At 38.1% G+C, this 27,580-nt stretch overlaps 1 protein-coding gene and 1 long non-coding RNA gene across 3 annotated transcripts in view; one reads left to right on the plus strand and one right to left on the minus strand.

Annotated features, from left to right (window-relative positions):
• The window catches only part of fancm (FA complementation group M), a 49,582-nt gene that overhangs the window by 20,318 nt on the left and 1,684 nt on the right, over positions 1-27,580 (plus strand). Inside the window, exons 5-22 of one of the 2 annotated variants that reach the window (XM_008399922.3) lie at positions 3,626-3,757; positions 4,769-4,901; positions 5,009-5,101; positions 5,585-5,680; positions 5,841-6,007; positions 6,905-7,111; positions 7,824-8,064; positions 8,151-8,299; positions 8,942-9,106; positions 17,476-18,877; positions 19,517-19,602; positions 20,626-20,694; positions 22,804-22,923; positions 23,577-23,742; positions 23,831-23,937; positions 24,660-25,069; positions 25,741-25,819; positions 26,733-27,093. In XM_008399922.3, the coding sequence (XP_008398144.2) occupies positions 3,626-3,757; positions 4,769-4,901; positions 5,009-5,101; positions 5,585-5,680; positions 5,841-6,007; positions 6,905-7,111; positions 7,824-8,064; positions 8,151-8,299; positions 8,942-9,106; positions 17,476-18,877; positions 19,517-19,602; positions 20,626-20,694; positions 22,804-22,923; positions 23,577-23,742; positions 23,831-23,937; positions 24,660-25,069; positions 25,741-25,819; positions 26,733-27,093 (4,183 nt within the window). The remainder of the gene's footprint in view (positions 1-3,625; positions 3,758-4,768; positions 4,902-5,008; positions 5,102-5,584; positions 5,681-5,840; positions 6,008-6,904; positions 7,112-7,823; positions 8,065-8,150; positions 8,300-8,941; positions 9,107-17,475; positions 18,878-19,516; positions 19,603-20,625; positions 20,695-22,803; positions 22,924-23,576; positions 23,743-23,830; positions 23,938-24,659; positions 25,070-25,740; positions 25,820-26,732; positions 27,094-27,580) is intronic. The other variant, XM_008399923.3, reaches the window with a different exon arrangement.
• LOC145550002 (uncharacterized) lies at positions 24,657-26,853 on the minus strand. Its single transcript, XR_014085815.1, has 2 exons — positions 26,720-26,853; positions 24,657-25,220 (listed from the first exon to the last, which is right to left on the minus strand). It is a non-coding gene; the product is annotated as an uncharacterized LOC145550002 (long non-coding RNA).

Below are 27,580 nucleotides of genomic sequence, written 5' to 3' on the forward strand. Positions count from 1 at the left end.
GAGTCCACTGCTTTACTGAAACAACATTTACATAAATTGAATCGCATTAATACAGTAAATATATACTCCTCCTTTTTGTCTCTTCCTTTATACGCATGATTAAAAAAAGTATAAGAAAAATAAAAAATAAACACCTGCTAAGGTCAGCTGGAGTTGTCTCATTCTTATCACACAAAATATTATTCTTTTTCACTTTTCTCATCAATCTTTACAGATTAATACACACACATTAAAAGTTGATTATCTCTAATTTATTTTAGAAATTCTTTCTAAAAAAGAATTAATTTGATCAGCTTGCCTTCTATTGTATCTGTGGTTAGTATCAGTTTTCTATTTTTTTGTGATTTATTTTTACATTTATGCTCTGATAAGTTGATCCTACTTGGTTCACGTGTCAAACTTGAGGCGCGTGGGCCAAATCCAGTCCGCCACAGCTTTTTATGTGGCCCTCAACACTCTAGACAACCACATAAATAGAAAAACTATATGTATAAATTAATTCAAATCAGTTTTTATTATACTGCCAAATTACATCTATGTGAAAAGATGTTCAAATTATTTAACTTTACATAACATAAAGTATTTACAGTAGTTGAAGGGAAAAAAAGACCAACACTTAAGAAATTAGCTAAAAATTGTATTTAAAGTATAAAACAACTTACAGTTTTCCCTTCTGAACTTTCCCTGTTGTTCCAACCAGTCTAGGCAAAAATGTTGACCTCAGTAATCTGGTTCTGTGTAATCTCATAATCTGGACTTGACCGTTGTGTACGCATTTCCACACTGAGCTCCACCTGTTTGTCAGCCGACTGTGGAAAGCAGTGGAGCCGTTTTCTGCTGGGAATGTGGAAATAAGTCACTGTTTGGGCTTAAATTATTGGATAAATTTAAATCTGTGCTCATTTGAAATTCCCAAAATTATTGGGAAGAGAAATTTAAAAGTAGCTAGAGAAATTAGCATTATTATTTTTATTAAATTATAAAATATACCACGTCAGTGTATCCTTGGCTTCACACTATTATTCTGAGACAATAATATGAACTGATTTCCAGAACAAAACATATTTTAGTTACTCTAACCTGTTTCCAAAATGATTGAAGATCAATAAAAAACAGACACAATACATAATAAATAAAAAATTTTCAAACTCTTTATCACAATTTCTTGAATCTTCGTGGCTCTGAACTGTTTTCCAAAAAATGTAGCTAATCGTGATTTATTCACAATTTAACAAAATTGATAAATCCTTACATTAAAGCAGAAAGGGTTGTTTTATATTTTACAGTTTTTTTTTATTAAATAGATCCTTAGTTTCAGTACAAAGACTTAATAACCAGAATAGTACAACATATTATGCAAAATTGATATTTTGCATGTTTTTGTACTTCCATTTAGGTCTTTACTGCTTACAAATACACCCCAAGCAGTTTCTTGGCAATAAGTTAATGTTTTTTAGCATCTCAAAAATGACCTGATTCAAAAACCTCTCACCTAGCAACCCCAGCGAAGTCTGTCCGTTACCTAGCAACCCCAGCGAAGCCCGTCCGTTACCTAGCAACTCCAGCGAAGCCCGTCCGTTACCTAGCAACCCCAGCGAAGCCCGTCCGTTACCTAGCAACCCCAGCGAAGCCCGTCCGTTACCTAGCAACTCCAGCGAAGCCCGTCCGTTACCTAGCAACTCCAGCGAAGCCCGTCCGTTACCTAGCAACCCCAGCGAAGCCCGTCCATTACCTAGCAACTCCAGCTAAACCCGTCCGTTACCTAGCAACCCAAGCGGAGCTCCTGCGGTCAGCTGGTTTTACTAGATTTAAAGTGACAGGCGGCCCTAAAACAGTTCAAAACGGGCAGAACTGTCCAGACTAAAATCCCATTATCTGAGAATGATTTTTGTGCAAAAATCTGAAATGTTTCATACGTTTTATACGTGTTTTGTATAGAACTTTTCTAACCTGTTCAGGGAAGCATAATGACTCGCCTTCAAACATTTGTCTTACTCACTGAAATTAATTGATGTGGGATTTCAAAATTAAAACAGAGTTTTGAATTTTCTTTTGTGTTGACATCATTCCCTTCACACCTTCACCAGGCAGAAACCCTTTTCTGTGGTTTGGAGCCAAGAAACTAATTTCTAAAACCTGGATTTCCTGTCTGTCAACATCTCACCTGAACTTACTGCAACAGCCCCACCTGTGGTTTGCTGCTTAGTTTTATTAAATCAAAAGTTAACAAAAAATAAATAAATTCTGAGTAAAATTTCAGATTAGATGCGACAAGAGTGAATAATATATTCATTTATGATGGCTGAAGAGGCATTACATAGACAGGCGTGATTCTGGAGATATTCACAGGGCCTTGCAGAAGTTTCCATGAATTTTTTCACATTTTGTCAACAGCAAACTTCAGTAAGTTTTTGAAGGAAGTGCAAATTTGTGAAGTGGAAGGAAAATTATGCATTTAAATATTTCAGTTAATAAAAACATTACACGTGTGGCATTTATTTACTTTATCAGATTTATAATTTTCTTTTCACTTATTCCTTATTGTTGCAATAAAAGAAAGATGTGGAAATGTTCAGAGATCATTAATGGAAAACTTGACATGAAACTCGCCTCCTTCAGTGGAAAGTTTTCTTGTCTTTTCTGTGTCATATTATTCAGTTTAATTAATCTCCGTCTAGTTGCGTTTGTAATTCATTCATTTTAGTTTATAACATGAAACAGATTAATAATTTTGTCTGTTTAATGATATCTGAGAATTACATTTTATTGCAACTCAAAAACTGGAGTTGGAAAATGTTAAAAATTAGATTTTTTTTTATTAGTTTTTGCTCCTATTCTTTCTAGTCGTCCTTTAGGTAATTCTTAAAGCACAGCTGATGTTGAGTGTTGTTTTGAAGCTCAGATCCAACCAGATGGTCGGTTCTCTCTCTGTGTTTGCTTAATCAAATGCGCTGGACTGGCTGTTGGTGTTTTCTGAAATGTCAGCAGGTTTTCAGGTTATCATTCAATCTGTAGCTCAGATTATTCAACCCTTTGTTCAGGAAAGTGGGGCAGATGTAAGGAAGCGTTTACATTTCGAGAGAAAGCGTTTCATAAGAGCAGGAATAATTGGGCTCTGCTTAATCGACTTTTTTAATTTGACGGATGCTTCCTGGTTGTTTTCTTCTCTTGTAGATTGTGATGCTGCAACGGCCACAAAGCAAGTCAAATTGCCTTTCACGTGTTACAAAGCTGGATTTATTATTTGCTGTACACATAAATTCGGTGAATAACCCACTTCTTTCATTCTTTTTTTGTTCTATTCAATTTGTGGAGCAGAAATTTCACCCAGACGGAATTGAAGTCGTAATGACCTCGTCTGTCATTATCTGCAGTTGTGAGGATAAAAAGCCTTTGTGAAATTGGATGGATGCTTTCCCATTAGCTGGAAACGAGGACAAGCAAAAGGAAAAAAGAATTCAAAAACATCTTTTAGTTTTTATCAAGAATAAAACCTGTCAGTGGGTAACGACTGTGTCAAACCTGTTCTCCGTGGACATGCTGCTGCTCTTGGGCTGATTTATTTCCTCTCTTCACAGGAAGTACCACTAAATTATACTTTATTTTTCTCCCTGCGTCCTGCTAGGTTCTGGAAAAGTTCATGTCCCGTTTGGTTCAGAACCGAGCGATGGGCCACAAGGACCTGCGGACGCTCAGCAAGTACCAGCTCATTCTAGCCAGGGATCAGTTCCGCAAGAACCCGCCGCCGCACATCAAGGCATGCGCTCTTTTAGAAACCTCTGTGTTTTCAATTCTGTTCACTTATAACCGGTCATCTGCATCATCCGTACGATTCTCACTGCTCAAAAGAAACGGAAAAGAAAAGTTTTCCTGGATTTTACACATTTTGTCACCTTACAGACCAGAAAATAATGCGTGGTTTTCAAATACTGCACTGCAAAAACACTAATTCATAACAAGTATTTTTGTCTGTATCCATTGGAAATATCTTGGTACACTGTAAAAAATGGAAAACTACCCTACAAGTTTCTTTTCGGCAAGATATAGAAGCTTGATTTAAGTCAATAATTCAAGTTCTAGTTCCATTGGCAGATTATTTCACTTATTACAAAGGAAAATGTCTTGTCATAGGTGAACTTGGATCAGTACTTTTTATCCTCAGCTCAAACTGCAAAAACACAAAATTTTACCAAGTATTTTTCTTTAGTTTCTAGTGCAAATATCATGTGAGTTATAAGAGCTTCTTTTAAGTCGATAATTCTTGATATTTATTTTAAAAAGTGCTTGATCCAATGGGATTATTTCACTTATAACATGGGAACAAGTACTTTTTCCATCAATATTAAGGAATTATGGACATAAAACAAGCTTCTATATCTTTCTAAAAAGTAACTTGTAAGTTAGTTTAGTCTCATTTCAACTAGACTAAAAATACTGGGTAAGATTTTATGTTTTTGCAGTGCAGGTGGCAGAAATTGTTGCACTTTGCACATCTGGACTCTTTTTTTTAAGATTTCTCAGTTTATTTCACTTTTATTTTACTGATTAAACTCCATTTGAACATCAGAAACCACTGTTTTTGTAAGTATATTTTTTAAAATGTTGCCTTTGACATGAGGCTCTTCACTATATTTGTCAAACTGTTGGATTCCACAGAATATATTTTTGACATGTTTTTGCTAATGCATTTGATGATAATATGACGTATTATTACCCTTCAGCTGGTCTGGGTTTTTCCTGGCTGATTCATGGCGTGTTGCTCCTTCAGGGTTCTCACCAGGGAGTGCTGGAGGGCGACTTTGCCCTTTGCATCAGCCTGTACCACGGCTACGAGCTGCTGACCCAGATGGGCCTCCGGTCGCTTTTCTTCTACATCCAGGGAATCATGGACGGATCCAGAGGTCCGTTCCTTTTTCTTATGTCATGCTAAGAGCATTTTTCCACACTTCAGCTTGATTTTGTTGGTTTGTGTGTAACGTGAGTCTTTGTTCTGCTTTGTTTTGCTCAGAAATGTCCAGAGCTAAGAATGAATTACAGAGGACTCCGACGTTCATGGATCTGTACCAGGAGATGGAGACGATGTTCCTGACGCCACCAGACGGTACATGGGTCACTCATTACACTCAAACTCAGAGCTCAAACCTTTTTAAGCATGGCGCTTTTCACAACAAACTTTCGTTCAAACTGTTCAGTTTTTGGTTTTGGTCAAATAATTTAAGCTCATTTTTAAGTAACTGCAATCATAGCCTCACAAACGCAAATACGATCATATAAAGTTAAAATTATAAAGAACCAACTTGTGTTTTTTTTAAATATATACATAATAACAAATGTAGTTTTTTTAATGGAATCGCATTGAATAGACACCACAGAATAATACTAAATGCAGCATTAATATGTTTTAGATCTATTTTTTTATGTCATCAGTTCGGAAACTTTGTGCATTTTCCAGAAATTATTGCTGACTTGAGCTACACAAATAAACTTGCCTAAGACATTTGCTGTTCTTTCCTCCATTCTGGAAGAAAAATAAATACCAAGCTTCTATTTTTGACCAGTTTTTCGTCTCTTCGACTTCTTCCAGGTCCGTTCATTTACAGCCATCCCAAACTGGAAAAACTGGAGGAGGTGGTGTTGCAGCACTTTAACGCGTGGGCTCAGAGCTCAGCAGGGACAAATGGTAACCTCCTTTATTATATAGCACTACGAAGCCCTGACTCACAAACTGAATGATTCTTCTAGTTTAGACATATTTATTCCACTACCATGCACATTAAACGCTGAATAAATCTGAAAAAGTTCAGATTTATTTCTGTCCCATTTTCTTGTTTCTGGTGCAGACGGAGTAAGCACACGAGTGATGATCTTCTCCTCTTTTCGGGAAAGCGTCCAGGAGATCGCTAGCATGCTAAACCGACATGCGCCACTGATAAGGGTCATGACCTTTATGGGCCAAGCCTCTGCTGGGAAGGGCGTCAAAGGCTTCACCCAAAAGGAGCAACTGGAGGTCAAAACTGGTTTTCTAAGTATACAGCATTAGGAGACAAAGAGTTGACAGTAATGTTTTATCAGCACTTATTTTATCAATCTTTGTGCAGAAGATTTAATCAGGGGTGGATTTTCTTTTGTTATTACCAGTCAAAATTATACTTTGAAGCTCAAATAAATGCATGGATGCCACAAAAGCTGGATTAAATGCTGGCATAACCTTTCCTGTTTTATCGACAGTTTTCACTTCATGCAGTTGTTTATTTCTAAGCAGTAATGAGGCGAAACCTTAAGCTGCTCCTTCGCATCAGGTTGTTGCTAGATAACCAAAGAGTGAGCGAGTTAGTTGAACTTACTTATTTACCTGGTTGTAAGAAATTGAGTTTAGTGAATATTCTATATTGAATTTTCTATCAGGGCTGCACAGTGGCGCAGTTGGTAGAGCTGTTGCCTTGCAGCAAGAAGGTTCTGGGTTCGATTCCCGGCCCCGGTCTTTCTGCATGGAGTCTCCATGTTCTCCCTGTGCATGGTGGGTTTTCTCCTGGTACTCCGGTTTCCTCCCACAGTCCAAAAACATGACTGTCAGGTTAATTGGTTTCTCCAAATTGCCCCTAGGTGTGAGTGTGTGTGTGCATGGTTGTGTGTCCTGTGTGTCTCTGTGTTGCCCTGCGACAGACTGGCAACCTGTCCAGGTGACCCCGCCTCTCGCCCGGTACGTTAGCTGGAGAGGCACCAGCAACCCTCCCGACCCCACTGAGGGACAAGGGTGTAAAGAAAATGGATGGATGGATGAATTTTCTATCAGCTTTATCATCCATTGATATTGATCATGTCTGTGTTGCGATATATATTGTTATTGATTTATTGTCCATCCCTAAGAGACAGGACATTAAATCCCCGGTGAATTATGTTACAGGTGGTCCACAGCTTCCGGCAGGGGGGCTTTAACACTCTGGTTTCTACCTGTGTGGGGGAAGAAGGGCTGGACATCGGTGAGGTGGACCTCATCGTGTGCTTCGACGCTCAGAAGAATCCCATCCGCCTGGTGCAGCGAATGGGGCGTACCGGCCGTAAACGACAAGGACGAATCGTCGTCATCCTGACAGAGGGGCGGGAGGAGCGGGTGGGCCTCCGTCTGTGATCAGCACCTTTACTGACCTGAGAGAAGTTAATCTCCCAACTCTATTAAGATCTGACAAAATCGGTGTCCCATGTTTGTGCAGCAAATTCTTTTGTTTGTGCTGCTTTTGTTTTGAAGAAATTAATGAAAGTTTAAAAATCCAAAGGACAGCCACCCCCCCTCTTTACCTGAGTCAAACAAAATTGGTGCTAAACGTTTGTGCAGCATTATTTCTGTTTGTGCCGCTATCATTTTGAAGCTATTCATATCATTTTCAGAGGTCATGAAAGGTCATAAGTTGGGGGAGCTGGTTGACCTTTTGACCATTGAACGTTCAGTAATATTTTCAAAACAAAAGCACCACAAACAAACAAAATATTTAGCTGCACAAACATAGCTCAAAGTTGCAGAGTTGATTCAGACCAATTTTTTATTTTATTTTGCAAATCTGTGGTAGCTGGTTGACCTTTGAACTTATATTAATATCTTCAAAACAAAAATCTTTGCTCCACCAACTCCATATTTGTCTGACTTGAAGGAGGTGGGTTTGTCCGGTTGACCTCTGATGATGCCTGGAAACATTTATTAATATCTTCAGAACAAAAGCAGCACAAACAAAAAACATTTCTGCACAAACGTTTGGCACCAATTTTGTTAAACGTTGGGAGGCCAACTTCATTCGGGTTTGCAAGTTGACAGTCATTGTTTTCCACAGACCTACAATCAGAGCCAAAGCAACAAGCGCAGCGTGTACAAGTCCATCACCGGCAACAGAAACGGGTTCCACATGTATCCCAGCAGCCCCCGCATGCTGCCTGAGGGCGTGAACCCCCAGCTGCATAAAATGCACATCACCTCAGGCCAGTTTGACCACAAAGAGAGCAGCAGGAGGTCCGTCAGAGGCCGAAGGTCCCACGCTGAGGGACGGGCTTCACTCATCCACCCTCAAAACCTGAGTGAGTGTCTCGATGGCAGGAAACTCCACCCTGAATGTCTCAGACGCTCGTTTGAATGCGACTTCCTGAAATTTGTGTGTGTGCAGTTCGACAGGAGAGCCCCACTTCAGACGGCTTTCTGAGCAGAGCAGAATATTCTCTGTGGTCGTCCACCATGAGGCTGGAAGAACACGAGGCTCATCCCACTCTGAAGCCGTCCCACTTCATGTCCATTCCCAGTGACTCAACTCCTCAGGTTCCATTCTTTTCCTTTAGTCTTCCAACATCTCATCTAGGGATCCACTTTTTTCACTTCCAATACCGATACGGATATCTGAGGTTTAGTACTGATCCGATACTAAACCTGCTGAATTCTCTTAAAATGCAACAAACACAAAAGTACTGAATTACACATTTATTTGATAACTACACCAGTACAGCTCACTTAAACACACCAATATCTTTACAAGCTTGGTCAGACATATAAACCCAACTTTAATTGGTTCAGTCAGTGTAATTGGGAGTATTAGCCAATGTAGAATAAATAATAAAGAAACTGAAACGGAAGAAAAAGGTGAAACGTGAAACATAAACTGCAACAAACCTTCTTTCAAATGATTCAGAAAGTCCAATTAGGAATTTAAAATATATAAACCTGGATGTTGCTCAGAGCACAAAGCATAGAATTAGACTGGATAGATCTGCCTTTCATGGCTCAGGCACATCGTCACCGATACCCGATAAACAATTTTTGTCAGTATCGGCACTGGAACAAGAGGACTGGTGCATCTCTGAACTCGGTGCTAATTTTACACATAGCATTTCTTTCCAAATGTGTCCAAGAAATTTGAAAGTAGAGATAAAAAACTTGAATATAATTCCTGTTTTTGTGAAAAAGGAGGAGACTTCCAGGGACAAACCATCATGCAGAGAGCTGTCTTTGTGGGAATGGAGACACTGGCAGCACAAACCGCTCCCTTTCCATGCCGTTGATCATTCCCTCCGCTGCCGCCACTTCACTGCGGTGATGCAGCTCATCGACGGCATGAGAGACGAGACTGAGGTGAGTAAGCACCAATTTGAAGATGTCTGAAAAGCCTAAAATAATAAAAAGTCTGACCTAAATAAGCACATTCATTCAGTGGAAAACATCCCAAAAACATGGCTGACAGGAAGCGCGTGTGGAGGTTCGCGTGGCGGGGGAGGGGCAACAATGGAGGCCTGCTGGGTCGGGCGAGGAAGCCTTTATAATTGCCTGCTGTTATTTGTTTGCATTTTTTATGTATTTCTTGTAAAAGAGTAAAAAAAATTATAGTAAAAAAAGACACCTAAATGGTTAAACCAAAAATTTGCAGAATTGTTTCTGTCTGATTAATCATCAGAATAATCAGTTTACTAAAATAAGCATTAGCTGCAGTTGTAATAGTTTCTCAAATGGTGGCTTTGTTTACAGTCTAGAAGATTTCACACAGCGTCTCCCGGGGAGCCACATTTTTATGACTTTCTAATATCAATGCCATTAGACGACCCCTTGAAATCGAAGACAATGGCCGTCTGTAGCGTTAGCATTTAGCTTGGGGGGATGTAAGAGGACAAACTGCAACCAAACAACATTCTTCACTACAATAATGGTTGGTGTGAAAGTTTAGACTCACATTTAAGCCTAGGAAAGGGCTCAGAATGAAATAAACTATGACAACTTGCTCTCTTTTCAAATTAAAAGCACTTCCTGTTTGATTCAGTAAAAAAATGTGACATTAACAGGTGCTTACCTTTTTCTACTAATCGTATTTGAACATTTATATTTTTTTAAACGATGAGTAATTTGCAAAAGAAATGGGGGAAATCATATTAAAAACACAAAATTAATAATATATTGCACAGTAAAAGCAAAATTACAACATAAAATACTGTTCTGCTAACAAAAATAGCATACTCCAATACAAAGAATGTCAACTGAGTAAAATATATTTTTTAAATAAGTATCATCTTAAAAAAGTAATGCATCTCTTACACCATTTTTACCATTTTAAAAACAATTTTGCTCACTAAATGTGTATTTCTATAAAGATTTATAACATATTTAACAACTTATTCATCAAGTGCAGCAGGTTTTTCATGGAATTGTATCAAAACTTATACATTTGGTAGTAAAGCTTTACAGCTTTTTACACATTTCACTCATTTTGTTGCAGTTTAATTATCATGAATTGAATTTAGTTTCTTCCTACAATCCTGTAACTCAGAGTGTACACAGCTCAGGTGCCTGGTGATGGGAAAATGGTTTCATAAATGGTCCCAAGCATCTTGCGTAAATCCTGCTTGGTTTCATAATGGAGAGACAGTAGTGAGCATTTAGCCAAAGGAAACTCAAATGTTATAAACTCACATGGATGAGAGGAGTCAGCTGCTTTGCTGATGAACATACAACTGTGGTTTGTTTGGAGTTGCTAAATGTGGTGTTGTGACGTTAAAGCCAAATTCCTTGAATGATAAACAAGCTTCATTGTGGATTTGGTTAAAAAAATCTGGAAAAAAACCCCGTCTGTTTCCGGTCTGTAGCGTCGTATCTCCATTCAGTTACATCCAAAAATAAATGTAAAAAACCCCTCAGCCGACATTTATAAAGGGGAGGCACTAAAAATACAACAGCTGCTTTCTTCGAAATCTATTTTAACCTTTCTGTGAACTCAAATCGAATATCAGAATCACATTTTCCCCGTTTTTTTGTTTCCCCACGGCAGAGGCATATGATTAGTGACGACTTATCTGCAGAATTACGCAAAAGTAATTAAGCCAAACTTCCTATGACTTGATGATGGAGCTGAAAGAATGAGATGGAAAAAATACTTTTGTAGCCTGATGGCTTTTTAGATATTATTGCTTATTTTGACTGTGAATTTTGAACTTTATCACATTTGTAACGTAAACACAAACTACAAACCATTTTATTTTAGGTTAATCATGAAGAATGAATGCGGTTAACACTGTCGCTGACTTTCCAGGTAAAGAATCCGTAGCGGACAAAATCGGAATCGGCTTTTTAAAGATCGGTGATCGGCACCAATACTGCAGCTGGTGCAACTGTTGTTCAAACGTTTTGGGCAAAATGAAAACTCTCAAAGGGCCGGAGTTCTTTTTGATTTTTTTCTCTCGTTTTTGAAAAATGCAAAATATTGTAAATGCTTTTCTTTTATCTGCTCTGGACAAAATAAAATATTTTAATGATACAAACTAGAGAAAAAAATATTATTCTTTCCCAAATATTTGCCTTCATAAAAGAAAAGTGGGTCAAATATTTTCTACTCTTTTGTTGTTTTTTACTTTCAAGTACTTCTGCTACTTCTATTACTAACCAAACTCACCAAAGTACAAACACTGGGGAACTTTTTTTATTATACAACTAGAGAAAAAACATTTCTAAGAATATTTTCCTTCATAAAAGAGGTTTCATAACGTTTTGAGTTAAATATTTTCTACTTTTTTTATGCTGACATTTCTGATATTTCCTCAGGCCACTGCACATCATCCATGATATAAACCTTGAAAGCATTTGGAACAGAAATGAGTAAACAAGCCAGTTTGTTTTGATGTCATTTAAAACCCAGTAATCGTTGCATTTACCTGGAACATTATCGATCATCACATCACTGGTTTTGTTTTGGAAAACCAGATAGTTCTTGGCTTTGTCTCACCATCTGCTCATGTCTCAGATGAAACCCTGAATTTGTCCAAATCCCTGTAAGTGGGTCAGAGATTATAGTAAGGTGGGCTCTTGTTACCTCTTTATTTTATTGAATAATAAAAGATAAACAATCACCTGTATGGATCCAAGAGGAATAATATAGAAAAACAGACTGATAAAAAGCTTCACGTCATCATATAACCTGCAAACTGCAACCTGAAGTAAATCTTAAAACTAGAGTAAAAATTAAGGCCTAAATTTATATTTTATAAATTTGTGGACTTTGTTGAATCTAAATATTTACTGTTGTTTGATTTGTTTGGTGCAGAACTAAAGGAAATTACATTTTTTATTTCAAGTAAACCACAATAAAGATAATTTAAATGATTAACACTTGAGTAATTTTACTCAAATAAAAGTAGAACTACTTCAACATACTTTTACTCAAGTAAAAGTAAAAAGTCTTCTCAAGTACAGAGAAACTGATCAAATTATCAATCATTTAATATTTAATTTAGATATTTAAGGACTAAAATGATAATTCATATAGGTAATAAAAAATAACAAATAAATAATAAAATAAAATGCTCAAGTTATAAATCATTTAATATATGAAAATTACATAATCAGATGGATCAAAACATAAAATTAAGTGGAAATTTTACTTATTTAAGGACCAAAATGACAATCATTCATACAAGCAACAAAACAAGACAATATAATTTTTTTAATTGTTTTTTAAATAAAAAATGCCTGAAAAGTTAACAAAAACTGCAGCTGTGTGTCTGTCTGGTGAATTTTTAGTTAAAACATGTTTGTTTTTCATTCAGTGGGAAGAAAATCTAGACATTTTTCTCAAGTAAGAGCAGAAATACTTCAAAATAAAATGAGAAACACTGAAACAAGTCAAGCTTCCAAATGTTAAATTAGAGAGTTGTATGAAGTTGTATTTTCTTCTCATTGTTGCTCATAATTAATCATAATTTTCCAGTTAATTTCAAACCTTAACCTTTGAGTAGACCCCACTGCTTTCGCTTTGCTTCTGTTTTTGCTTAAAAAGGAACTGATTAGGTAAAATTAGGTGTAAGTGGAAAACACTTTCCCAATCACAGGAAGAGTTTGCTTCTTAATAAATGTTCCTAAATTATCTCGAGAAAGAAAAGCACCTCATTAATACCAATTAAAGTCCTGCTGATGATGGTTGTTCACAAATTACTTGACTTTTCATTTGAATATTAAAATCCTCATCAAGGCATGAAAATCTCTATTTTTCAGTCTAATCTAAACTCTGTGTGTCACCGACCTGTTGCTCTTTAATCCAGTAAAATATAGAGGATACAAAAGATATATATTCTTTTTATTATGTAACTATTCTCGTGAAATCAAATAAAAAACTGATAGCAGTTTCTGGGTCAGCAGCTGATCTGCTTCTCACAAAAGAAAGAACAAATATTGTTTTGAACAAAAGTTGAAATTTAATTGGCTTTTTCCATTACAGGGGCATTTATTTATATCGTAGTTATAAAACAGTGGAACTGGAAGATATTTTAAATATCCAAATTAAATAAACAAGCCAACAAATAAAATGAAGTCTTTGTAAATACATTTGTCCTTCAAAAAAAGAGCCAGTTGAGACCAAAACGCCAAACTGAAGGTTTTAATCATCCAGTTTTTGTTAGAAAGAGAAAACAATAAATCAGACAAATGGAAATTATTAAACTTGTTTAAATTTATCATTAAATTAATTGATTTATTGATTTTTTTACTTACTGGACAGGCCTACACCCCAATATTACCAACTTAGCGACTTTCTTGCTATATTTAGCAATATTTTTTTAAAAATTACATCAACCAAAATCTGCAGGTCAGGCCTTTTAAGGATCGGCCAGAAAACTGCAACCGTTGAATAATAATCAGTTATTGAATAAACCTCAAACCTTTAAACATAATTTTCTCTGCTTTTCTGTCTCCAAATCCACACAGAAGCTTGTGAACACAATGTGAGTCGTGATGTGGGGTGTGGGTGTTTCCTGTCCTCATGTTCAAATTTACAAACCCTCAAGCAAACATAAAAATGGCCGAACGCCCATCGTTCCAGCGTACGCACCTTAAAAAGTCACAACGCCTTTGCTGCATCACCTACTTCACCTGATTTCTGCAGGAAAAAGGTTAATTTTCTTTTCTCTTGGTTTGATTCTTGCTCACCCGAAACTCATTTGACCTTTAGACCCGGTTTCTGCCAGACGGGGATTTTTTTATTTTTTTGAATCGCGCTGCGATCTTTACAGCAAACAGACGCCGGCCGGGTTTGAAGCAGACCCCCCCTTCTCGTATGATTATGTAACGGTTCTCTGAACCGTTACATAAACCCAGGAAGATGGAAGTAGGTCAGGCCAGGATGACCTGCATGCACAGGGAGATCAGAAAACTGATTCAAAAAAGATGTATTTTTTAACACAAGTAAAATAGAAAACTACGGCAAATCACTTCTGTTTTGTCTTTACGCTTTAGTTTTCAAAAGTGACCCAAAATAAAGTGATTTACGCTGCAAAAATACAAAATCTCACAAGTATTTTTGTGTAGTTTCTAGTTCAAATATCTTAGCACTCTTGAAAACTAACTTAAAAGTTACTTTTCAGCAAAATGAAGGAGATTATTTTAAGTAAAAAATGCCTTTTTATAGTTCCACTGGCAGATTTTAACATTTATAACAAGATATTTTCCACATTTTATAAATTAAATAATCTGCCAGTGGAACTTTTACTTTAAAAAAAAAATCAATATTCAACAATTATTGACTCCTATAACTTACCGAGAAGTTACTTCTAAGTTAGTTTTGTTTTATTTCAAGTACACTAAGATATTTGTGCTATAACTACACCAAAAGTACTCGGTTAAAACTTTTAGAGCAGATTGTACCATTTAAGAACATTTTTCATAAGGTTTTAACTGCAAAAACACAAAATCTAGTCCATTTTTAATCAGTATTAAGAAATTGTTTACTTAAAATAACCTGCTGTATCTTGCTAAAAAGTTACTTATAAGTTAGGTTTGTCATATTTCAAGTGTATTAAAGTATGTACACCTGAAACTAAACAAAAATACTTGATAAGATTTTGTGTTTTTGAATTTTAAACAGTATCACATTCTTTTGCTCCGGCAGTGTTTTTTTATTTTCTATGTTTATTTAGGCCACAAGAATTTAGTTTCTGAGCCAAAAGTAAGAATACAACAACTTCCAGTTTAATAAAATCTGACAGGAAAAATACAATATTTGTTGGTTTTTTTAGCCTCTGCTAAATGTTACATACATTCTAATTTAATTTAATCCAAGTTATAATACAATGCAGTCAAATTCAGTTTATAATCCCAACTGGAATAAATAGACTTTCCCTCACACTGATCACATCAGTTGCAATTAATGAATTAATTTAGCAGGGTTGTGTGCAGATTTTTATTTTTATTTTTTGAAAAATGCAGCTTGATTAAAACAAATGCTGCTTTCTTTGTGCATCGAATTCATGTAATTATTGTAATGTGATGAGATAATCTGCAGAGAGGGGTTTCCACTTTGTGTTTTTCATCAATATGCAACATAAAATGATGCCAACAGCGAGTCTCTGCTGCTTCTATTTTCATCATCCAGGTTATTTTGGGTTTCGGTATTTTTTAGACATAATGTGGTCATTAATTAATTGGAGCAGAGTTCAGTTTAATCCACCATGAATTTGATTTCATAACTGAAAAATATTGACTCTGGAGTCTGAAGGCTCCACTTTCTGTTCATGTTAAAACTACATTTTAGGTTTTATTGCACCGTGTATTAAAAAGTAAACCATTTTCAAGTCAAAAATGTGTTGGGAGCAATGTGGGAATAACACTCGTATGTTTTCGGCAGTTTGGTTTCTGTCGGCCTAATTTTGACGTATTCTGTACTAATATGTTTTATAACATTCTGAAAAGAGAAACCTGCAAAATCTTAAGCCTCTGGATGAGTTATGCTGATGTAAACAAACCCTAAAACGCCTGCAGCTGCATTTTTATTCATAAAGAAAAATAAATAAGTAAAGAAAACCTTGTCCGTTTCCCTCCAGTTTGCAGATATGCACACATTTGTGTTTGTTTGCCAAAGTAATCCACAGTTGTTGTTTTCAGTGGGAAATGTTTGGCCTTTAGTGTGAATTGCGAAATACTTAAATGTTAATAAGAGGTTGCGATAGCAGCAAGCAGCTCAGAGTTGGGCTGCCAGATCATCTGAGTTGTAAACGGATTAGAGAAAGCAGAAAAAAGTTTTATTCAGAGAACGCTGCGATTCGTCACAAAGGCCTGCATCTTCATCTAAGTGTAATGGCTAAATCCACTTTAAATATATTCTTCTAATTTAATCAGAGGTGGGCAAAAGTTTTACTCGAGAGTAAAAAAGTATTTGGTAAAACATCTGAAGTAGGTGATTAACAATTTATTTTAAAATTACATAATCAGACAGAACAAAATTTGGTACTTTAAGGCCAAAATGACAATAATTCATATTAAAATAACCAAATTCTGCTAAAAAGATTTTTTCAAATCAGTTTCTTTCATTAAAAAACTTATGAAACTATAAGAAAAACTGCAGGTGTGTTTTTCTGTGTCTGGTGAATTTCTGGTTAAAACATGTTTGTTCTTCATTCAGTGGGTAGAAAATCAAGAAATTTTACTGAAGAGAAGATTATAATTAAATTACTCAAGTAAAAGTAAAAAGTACAGAGTAGTAAAAAAAAGTAAATTGAGTAAATGTGCAAAATGTTTTTCTTCCTCAATATTTGAGGGAGAACAACATTAAAATGTAAATATTTGTCTTATTAATGACCATTTGAAAAACATTAGCATGTCCCCTTTTTATTAGAAGTTGTTCAGATTTAAACCATTTGGTGGCTCAGAAGTGATTAAAACCTTTGATTTGTATTTTGGAAGAACTGAGTTAATATGTTATCTTGTTTATGTTGTTTTGAGAATTAACTCATGAGGGTAAGAGTAACTTTCACCAGAGGTAAAAATGGGTAGATTTTAGTTTTAGAGGGTGGATGAATGTCTTCAGCTTCGTTAAGGAAAGGAAAGTGTTTATTTTTCCTCTCTCCTCTGGGTTGACTGAGCATCTCCCACCTCCTGCTCTCGGGTCCGACGGCTCCCCGTCGGTACCTGTGGGGTTCCCACTTCAGCCGAATCACTTCCAGGTCAAAGGTTTGACAGGTGCCAGGCAATCAAATATATTTACACCTCAAATCTAACAACAAATAGATGTTTAAGCAATAAAAGTTCGGGACCATGTATTAGTTTATTTCTTTATGAAATTAGCATCTTAGACAAATTTTAAATGTCCTTACCGCGTCATAAAAGCTGAGAATAACAAATGTTATGTCAGAGTTTTGCTTCCCTGTATGTGGTTGCAAAATGATGAGGGACTTCCTGATTGGATTAAATTATGAACATGAGCAGAAAAGCGGTTCTGATTGGTGAAGTGACCTAATCGGTTTGCACTTCTTGGGTTCCTCTATAAACCTCTATAAACTGATAGTTGGTTTGTGGTAACAGTTTGAATAAAACATGGAAAAAAACTGAGCTCACCAAAATAAAAGCATAAATAAACCTGGGAAAACAATTTCAGTTGCTCTGTTCAATAGTCCTGTCAATCACTTTCGACGTCCATCATGATTAAGTGACAAAGGGTCAGTAGTATAATTCTATAAACTGTTTGTGTTCATCTTCAGGGGGAGACTCTTTACGAACAGCAGCTTCTACCTTACCTCCGGAGAGATGATGCTGATGAAAAGAGGCAGAAGAAACCAAAAGCCCCAAAGAACTGCACTAAAAACAATAAGGGCAAACCGTCTCACTCATCCCGGTCCGAACTGGAATATATCGACGAGGAAGCAGAGATGGAGGATGCAGCTTCACGATCGATCCCAGAGAAACGGAGGCTCCCAGATGAACAAGCTGATTCTCCATCACACAACTCTGATGACGACTGCGTCATCGTTAACCAAACCCTCAGAGATCCTGCAAATCCAGACGATGTTCCAGAAGTTAATACAAAACATAATGAAGACGATGATCTTCAGGAGATGTTCTACCTTCCTAAAGCGTGTCCCGCGCCGCTGTCGCCAATAAAACACAAGAACCTGAACGACATTCTTGTTAACGTAGCTGAGCTTCTCTCTCGATCTCCACCTTCGCCGGAGAACATTTTAGAAGCAGGAAGGATTTTGACGCGTCTTCCACCTTCACCACAGCTGGGCGTTCAGCCTTTCCCCGTCAGGTTCAGCTTGGAAGTGGACGATGAGGACGATGTAGAGGGTGGCAGTAAGGATAAGCCTGATAGTCCCACCTGGGATGAGGTTTTCGAGGATGAAAATATCAGGTACGACACGAAGGAGACAGACTTAAGAAGTGTTGACAATGCAGAGGAGTGTGTTTCCATGGATGCTGATTGTGCAGTTGAAGAAGACGGAGTTGATGCCCAGATGGATGAGAGCATGGACTTGTTTGAAGACGATGAGGCGTTCATGCAAATGACAATTCCAGATATTCCTACTCCTGAGGATAGCATTACAGCCAAGGCAACCATCAATGACGAAGGCACTGAGAAGATTTCCAAAGATGAAGCCAAAGATTGCACAGAAATCTTAAACGCTGCAAACAAAACCCCTTCCTCAGACACAAGGCTAAACATTCACAACTCAACAGAAGATCACGACAATAAAGCTTCGTTTTTAGTGAAAGCAAATCCTGAGCCACTAGATTCCTCTCACGATCTGTTCTCTGTTAACTTTGACCTCGGTTATTCGCTGGAGGACTCTGAGGATGAAGCAGAAGTGGAAGTTACATCTCCGTCGCCTAAAAAACAAGCTGAGTCAGCTGTTTCTAATTCCTCTACTCCTCGTCGCAGCTTCGCCGGACTCTTCAGAGAGTCCAAGTCGTCTTCACAAACTAAAGCGGATAATTGGAAGCCTAAAACTGAGGAACTCCCCTCTCCAGTTACGTTACTGGGACCCAGACAGATGCTCCTGTCTCGGATTGCAGAACCGGACTCTTCCAGAGCGAAGCAAAAACCAGCTGAAGGTGATTCACTGCAAGAATCGATCCGTGTGGGAGAGTCTTCTCCTCATCCAGGTTTGTTCAGAAAACAACGATTTATTTGTGACCACTCAATAAATTAGAATATCAACAAAAAATTGACAGATGGCAAGAGTTTATTTCAATAAATTGCAGCAATTATGGTTTACAGCTAATTACTTTCCACTGAATGAATAAACCTATGCAAAGGGACTTGTAATACAGAGATTTACGATCAAAATGGGGAGCTCTCAAAAGCCACAAAAGCTCATTTCTTACTAAAGAGGAATATTGTGTCCTTTATTATTAGTGGAAAGTTGAGTGAAAAGGGAAAAATGTGTTGAAAAATGTACATAAACACAATGATTACGCTTAGTTTTTATAATATTGCAATTTTCTGAACATGAGTAATATTGTTCTTTCATCCCTGCCGTTTTATATTGTTCATATGATTTATTTACTTATGTGATGTTTTCCACCTCTTAGATTTTATACATTTCTCTCAAGTTCTCAAACATTTTACCTGGTAAAACAAAGGTTTGACAACAATCATAAATCTACACATGAGTTTCACTTTTTGAATTTAATTAATGAAATTAGAAAACGTTTTGTTGATGTTCTGTTTTTATTTAGATTTACCTGTAAATCGGTTTGATTCTGCAGCTTGAATGTGTTTTTTTTCTGTTTGCTCATTAGCAGAGTGTTGCAGCGACAGTGAAGAGGAAGTCGTGCTTCTCAGAAGAAGACATCACAAGGTCAACCCCTTGTCCTCCCCAGAAGTGGTGAGCAAAACATTTTCTGTTCATAAAAGTAAATAAATTATATAAAAAAAATAAAAAATTCCCTTCTCACCCTCCGCGGGTGGTCTGTTTCATCCTCTGAGCTCGGGTCCTCTACCAGAGGCCTGGGAGCTTGAGGGTTCTGCGCAGTAACTTGGCTGTGCCTAGAACTGCACATTTCTGGACTGAGATGTCTGATGTTGTTCCTGGGATCTGTTTGAGCCACTGCTCCAGTTTGGGGGTGACTGCCCCGAGGGCCCCGATGACCACAGGCACCACTGTGGTCTTCACCTTCCAGGTCTTTTCCAGTTCCTCCCTGAGGCCCTGGTACTTCTCCAATTTCTCATGCTCCTTTTTCCTGATGTTGTAGTCACTTGGTATTGCTACATCCACCACAACGGCTTTCCTCTGTTCTTTATCCACCACCACAATGTCTGGTTGGTTCGCCATTACCATCTTGTCTGTCTGGATCTGGAAGTCCCACAGGATCTTAGCTCGGTCATTCTCCACCACTTTTGGGGGTGTTCCCCACTTTGATCTCGGGGCTTCCAGTCCATATTCTTCCATATTCTTATATATATATATATATATATATATATATATATATATATATATATATATATATATATATATATATATATATATACATGTATAAAAACATTTTGACCTGTTGATACCAATTTTAGCTACAAGAACAGTATAACCCATATTATTTTTGGAAGGTGTCAATGATTGTGGCCGACTGGTGTTTTGGGTTTTTTAGATTACGGTTCGTGTAATTAAAAGTTTCACTTTCTGAAACAAGTGACAAAAAATATCAAACCTCATTCACAATTTTACATTTTTGTCCTGAAGCACAGCAAAGTTTAATTTCTGTGGAACCAAAAAAAAAAAAAAAAAAAAAAACAAGACAAAAAAAAGCAGCCATCACAAAGCGCGTCCTTTTCACGCTAGCTCTGGTTGCCACGGTAACGAGGATGCATTAGCATTAGCATGCTACATAAAATGTTTGTTCTTTTCTGCCAGTCTAAGACCCTGAGTGACGTGGACTCACCGGTGGTGGTGAAGAAGAAACGTGCTTCTGTGCTGAACACGGTAAGAATATCGACATTACCAGAGAAACAAACACTCACCGAGTCGGGTAGAAACTAGTTACACTTACTTTTTTGAACCAGAAATACTTTTGGGAGTATTTTTACTATGCTGTGCTTTTCACTTTTACTTGAGAGTAATTTTATTATAAAGTTTTTCTACTCTTACTTGGGTAAAATCTCTGGATTTTCTACCCACTGAATGAAAAACAAACATGTATTAACCAAAAATTCACCAGACATAGAAAAACACACCTGCAGTTTTTCTTATAGTTTCATAAGTTTTTATTTAAAGAAACTGATTTGGAAACACATTTTTACTTTTTGTCACTTATATAAATTAATGCATTTAAAATACCAACATTTTTATATTTTGATCCATCTGATTATGTCATTTTTAATTATTAAATGATTGATAATGTTGTCAGTTACTCCCAACTAGAGTAGACGTTTTACTGCTTTACTCTTAAGTGATTTCTTGGCTACCTTTTACTTTTACTTGAGTAAAACCACGTTGCAGTAGTGTACTTGAGTAGTGTACTTACTTGAGTAAAATTTTTGGGTACTTTAATTACCTCCCTCCGCCTACGGGTTGGGGGACGGGTTCTGACTGTTGTCTGTGCTTACGGGCCGAACAGCAGTTCAGATTACCCACCCTTCTTGGAGTCCTTAGAGGGGCGTACTGCAGAATGCCCCTCCTGGGGACTCCCTTGTTCTACTGGGGGACTTCAACGCTCATCAGGGCAATGACAGTGAGATCTGGAGGGGCGTGGTTTGGAGGAACGGCCCCCCCGATCTGAACTCGAGTGGTGTTCTGTTGTTGGACTTCTGTGCTCGTCACGGATTGTCCATCACGAACACCATGTTCAGGCATAAAGGCGTCCATATGTGCACTTGGGACCCGGACACCCTAGGCCGCAGTTCGATGATCGATTTTGTCATCGTTTCATCTGATCTGCGGCTGTATGTCTTGGACACTCGGGTGAAGAGAGGAAGTGTCCACTGACCACTACCTGGTGGTGAGTTGGCTCCGGTGGTGGGGGAGCAAGCTGGCGCCCCAAACATGTAGTGAGGGTCTGCTGGGAACGTCTGGCGGAGTCCCCTGTGAGACGGAGCTTCAACTCTCATCTCCGGCAGAACTTCAAACACGTTCTGGAGGAGGTGGGGGACATTGAGTCTGAGTGGACCATGTTCCGTACCTCCATTGCCGAGGCGGCTTATCGGAGCTGCGGCCGCAAGGTTGTTGGTGCCTGTCGTGGCGGCAACCCTCGAACCCGTTGGTGGACACCTTCGATGAGGGATGCTGTCAAGCTGAAGAAGGAGTCCTACCGGGCCTTTTTGGCCTGTGGGACTCCAGAAGCAGCTGATAGGTACCGGCGGGCGAAGCGGCATGCGGCTCGGGTTGTCGCTGAGGCAAAAACTCTGTGTGGGAGGAGTTTGGAGAGGCCATGGAGACAGACTTCCGTACGGCTTCGAGGCGATTCTGGTCCACCATCCGGCATCTCAGGAGGGGGAAGCAGTGCAGCACCAACAGTTTATAGTGGGGATGGTGCGCCGCTGACCTCAACTCAGGACGTTGTGGGCCGGTGGGCGAAGTACTTCGAAGACCAGTCTGCCATTCCAGGGGAACAACATTTTTAAAACAAGCATTTTTTTATCTGCTCAATAACAAACAATTTTAATTTTATTAATACTACCATGGTTTCCCCCAGAAAACTTGCTATGCCCGTTGGTTGAGGCGCTCGGCAGTCATTCATCCAGCGGCCCGCCATGTTTTTAAGTTGAAACATGTTTAAAGTTGACAGGAAATTTGAAAATATCACTCGATAATTATGTGTTATTGGAAGATTAATATCTGAACACCAACTATAAAGTCTTAAAAAATGCAAGTTTAAAAAAACTTAAATAATGCTAAGCCTGGTAGGGGCACAAGTAAAGCCTGGTGTACCGCCAGGCTTATATTACATTGGGGTAAACCCTGAAAGCTGCTTTGCTTCTCAGCATGGAGAGCAGGCCAAAATCAATTCACATAAATTGGGGGTAAAAAAACATGTACAAGTATCATTTCTGTAAATGAGACATCATTAATAACGTCTAATCTTCTGTCATCCAGACTGACGAAACTCAAGCCGGAGATTTTTCGGATGATGATTTCCAGAACTGCTCCATCTTCATGCAGAGAAAAACAACAACTGGAGACAAGAGGCAACAAATCCAGCAGCCCAGCAACAAGGTCAGTACGGCAACAGATGGGCCTGCAGGGCAGTGAGGTGAAGCTAACTGATTAGCTTCTAGATTTCCATGTTAAGAAGCTCAGTGACACCCAGAGTCGACTTGCATTGAAAAAATTACCTTAAGTAACTTTTTTGAAAAAATTACTTTTAGGAGTTTTTGTACTATGCTGTACTTTTCATTTTTACTTAAGTAATTTTATTATGAAGTTTTTCTACTCTTACTTGAGTAAAATCTCTGGATTTTCTACCCACTGAATGCAAAACAAACATAATTTAACCAAAAATGCACCAGACACAGAATCACACCTGTAGGTTTTGGTAAAGTTTTTTATTGAAAGAAACTGATTTTTATTATTGTTTTTTGTTACTTACATGGATTATTGTCATTTTTGTTCTTAAAATACTGACATTTCCATTTAGCTTTATACTTCGGTCAGTCTGATTATGTAATTGTTAAATATTAACACTATGTTGAAGTAGTGCTACTCTCACCTGAGTACAATTTTTGGGTACTTTACCCCCGTATGGTGACACCAGCAGAGTCACAGGTGTGCGTTTCCTCTGGTCTTCTTAATTAGCTTTAACATGTTTGCTTCATGTCAGCTGCACCGTTCCATTAAATTCAGATTTAGTTGCTGTTGCTCTGCATCAGAACCCCAGAGGTCAGAAAGCGCGTCAGTTTCTGGATGAAGAGGCGGAGCTGTCAGAAGATGAAGAGGGAGCGGATGTTTCGTCTGACGAAGAGGACGGCGCAGATCTGAATCGGTCCCTGGAAGGCTTCGTTGTGGACAACATGCACCTTTCCCAGGGACTGAACGGTCGGTGACCTGCTCGGCCTTCAGCGCGTTGCTCAGATCTCAATAGGTTCTGTTGAACTCACTCTGGTTCTGTTCTGCTCCACATCAGACTCGGAGATGCGTGGAGTTTACCTGAAGTCTGTGAGAAGCCCTGCAGTCCGGGGAAAATTCAAAATGTCCTATAAAAACCATCAAAACATGGATATTTTTTCTCAGGTATTTCATGTTTTACTCTCTACTTTTATTTTAAAAAGGCACTAATATGTAAAATTGACTTGTTTGAGCGTTACATCGTGTTATTATGTTATTCCCTCATTAAAAACATACCTGAAGTGTTTCTTTCACTCTTTCATCCATGATTGAGAAATCCTTTAATCGCCATGGCAACCATTCAGGTGTGTTTCAGAAAGAAGTGGGAGTTCTTAAAGAGACAGAGGCCCAATTTCAAGTCATCAAATTAGTCAAATTTCTTTTTAAAGTCATACGCTGCAAAAACGCTAAATCTCACCAAGTGTTTTTATTCTTGTTTCTAATCCAAATATCTTATTATGCATGAAATAAGACAAAACTAACTTACAAGTATCTTTTCAACAAAGTATAATAGCTTGTTTTAAGTAAATAACTCCTTAATATTGATGAAAAAGTACTAATTCTTTTGGCACATAAATTTATTTATAATAAGACAATTTCCCATTGTTATAAGTAAAATAATTTGCTTATGGAACAAGTACTTTTTCATCGATATTAAATGTATTAAGTACTTAAAACAAGCTATTGTTCCTTGTTGACAAGTTACTTGCAAGTTAGTTTTGTCTTAATTTAAGTGTAGTAAGATATTTGCACTAGAAACAAGACTAAAAATACTTGGTAAGATTGTGTGTTGAAGGTTACAATCTTACTTAATTGTGCTACAAAATGCAGTGACCTTTTGTTGGCAGGTGCCTGAGATGGATGAGACGTACGCAGAGGACAGCTTTGTGGTTGGCAGTGATGAAGAAGAGGAGGAGAGTAATGAGGAAGAGCCTGAAGACGTCGAACTTCTGCCCGACGTGTCGCTCATTGACGGGAGACGGCAGTACGCAACCAGACGGCGCGTTTTCCTGCACAAAGCCAGAGCGGGACTCGAAACCAACGCCAGAACTCAGCCCGCTGCAGAGCAAAGAACCAGAACCAAACGCTCGCGGGTCATCTGCCTGAACGAGTCCAGCGAAGAGGAGACTGAGGAAGTGGGCAAAAATCAGAATCCAGGTCCCAGCGGGCAGAAAACAGCGTCCTCTGCTTATGCTAGCGTAGCATCTAAAGTCTCATTATCGAGTAAAGAACGGAGTGAAGAGCAGCAACATGAGAGGTAAGTAGCTGGATTACATACTGACCGTCCTCTTCAGGAGACTGTCTTGGGAAAACACAGTATCTTCAGTCAGAGTCGTCTTCAGATTTGCTGTAATACGGACTGCTACAAGAGATCTGTCCTCCAACAGCCGTCACCATCTACAACAACACTGAAGAATTTCAATTAATATTAGTTAGAGCAACATTTAATTTCCCTTTTGATCAATTAAGTATTGTTGAATTGAATCAAATATTCCACTGATGCCTTCCCCTTAGAGAAAGTTTTATTTTTAAATCAAGTATAAGATGAATTAAAACAAACTCAATCACTTCCATTTGCGTTATTTATCATTCTTCTCCCTTTCTACCAAAAGTCTGACCAGCTTCTTCACAATAACGTCTGGGACAATTTATCATCCAGCAATATTTGTTATTGCAACAGGCTTATGGAGATACAAACTCAAAGCAAGAACAACAAGAACGTTTCTAGAAAGTTTGTCAACAAGTTGTTTGCAAGGTAACCAAAAAAATGAGTGAGTCAGGAGCAACTAAAGTCCTTCCTTTACCCATTTTGGATCAGACTTCACTTAAATTATTATTTAACTTGTTTTCTAATGACATTATGTGTCTAATGCGATATATGTTATTGATTTATTGCCCAGCCCTGATAATTTTCTGTTTTTCCTGCAGGTGTCGTCAGAGGTTAGAGAATCAACATCTGCTCTCGGATGAGCTCGACTTCGCAGAGCAAGAGCCGACTTTAATAACAGTAAAGAAACTCCACAATTATTAAGAGAGACAATAGCTGCGTTTCCATTCACTATAAAACTGCGAAAACAAGTTTGCTTAGTAGAAAGAACAGTTTTGGAAAAAAACTCCCGTTTTTGTGCTAGAACAAGGTTTTTTTTTCCAGCCGCAACAACAGATTTATTTTTGCAAAACTGTACTGAAAACACTTTTGCCAAGTCGCATGCTTTTAACTCAACTTCTTTTTTGAAAACATTTGCACTTTAACATTGAATTTTATTTGTTTTTATATATTTCTTTTATGTCGTATATTAAAAGTTGCTCTGCTAAAGTCTCGATTTATTTTGGGTTGTTTGTGTTACTTTTTCTCTTATTTTTTTAGTTTTGTTTGTTTTTTCTGTATGTGTTGTGAAAACAAAGTATGGTATCTTTTTGAGGTTGATTGTAGATGTTAATATTAATGATAATAAAAAAGTTTGATTCACGTGATCAACAACGGATGTTACTACTGGCGGAAACAACAAAGAAGACGACAGGAAGTAGTGGAAGTAGTAAGAGGATGATGGTTTGTTTAGTTTTTTCCGGATTGTGTGTACAGTTTATAGAAAGTTGTGTGCCATTTAAATATGTTGAATTCATCACTTTTCTGTAAAATTGGCAAATACAATTTCCCCAAAATGCCTCATATGTAGTCGCTCCCAATTATAAGGGGTTTGACACGACGACGTCTCTGATTACTGATTATGGGCGTAACTTCGATATTAATGCGTCACCCGTCGCTGCATTGTTTTTTAGTGACGTATCGCGAGAACGAACTTATTCACGTGTGATTTTAATATCTTATGTAATGGAAACGCAGCAGTTGCGAAATAGTTTTTTTTTAACATCGACAAAAATTTGCGCACAGCTTGTGACCTCTCACCCTAACTTTGTAGGGACGTCCTTCCGCGTCCTCAGCGGCTCAGGGATCCGCCCCTCAGGATCCGGTACCTGCGGTGACCGAGCCGCCGCCGCCGCCTCTCTCCGGGTCGGTCAGCATCCTGGTGGACAGCCGCTGCACCGGCGGCATGGTGGAGCTGGTGATGAGTCTGCGTCAGCGCCACGGGGCTGACGTCCACGTCTGCTCGCTGGACAGCAACTACTTCATCGTGAGCAACCGCATGGCGGTGATGAGGCAGAGCCAATCGGATTTGGCTGCGATGCAGAACCGGAAGCGACTGGCGGAGAGATTGCGCAACATGCAGGGGTTGTTTGAACGAGTGTGTCTGGTAGTGGAGAAGGATCGGTCCAAGCAGGGTGGGTTTTAAAGATTTACGGCCTGATTTAAAGCTGCAGTGTGTAACTTTTATAACAATGTTTGTTTTTTACATATTAGTTAAAACTGTCACCATGTTGTGATATGCTGACAGTTTTAACAAATATATGAAAAATAGATCTTTGTGAAAGTTACTTTTACAAGAAAAGCTATAGTTATTTTTAAAAAATGTTTTTCCATATTTGTTAAAATTTCCACCATATGGTATGTATGATATGGAGACAGATAAATGTGAAAAAATTGATTACCTCCTCTTGATCAAAAATAACTAAGAGCCAGATGGAAGGTATTAACACTGTCAATCATGCTCGTGTACGCGCTGTCCAAATGGCGGAGAAACAACTTGCAGTTACAGGAAGGCTGTTCATCGGTGGCTGTGCTAACTAGCATTAGCATTTGTGGCAGGGTAAGTTGTGAACTAGCTGGAGCATACATGAGGATTATTGACAACGCTAAGCCCCTCCCCCT

The sequence above is a fragment of the Poecilia reticulata genome, chromosome 22 (genome assembly GCF_904066995.2).
Source record: "Poecilia reticulata chromosome 22, P_reticulata-male-v2, whole genome shotgun sequence".
NCBI lineage: Eukaryota > Metazoa > Chordata > Actinopteri > Cyprinodontiformes > Poeciliidae > Poecilia > Poecilia reticulata.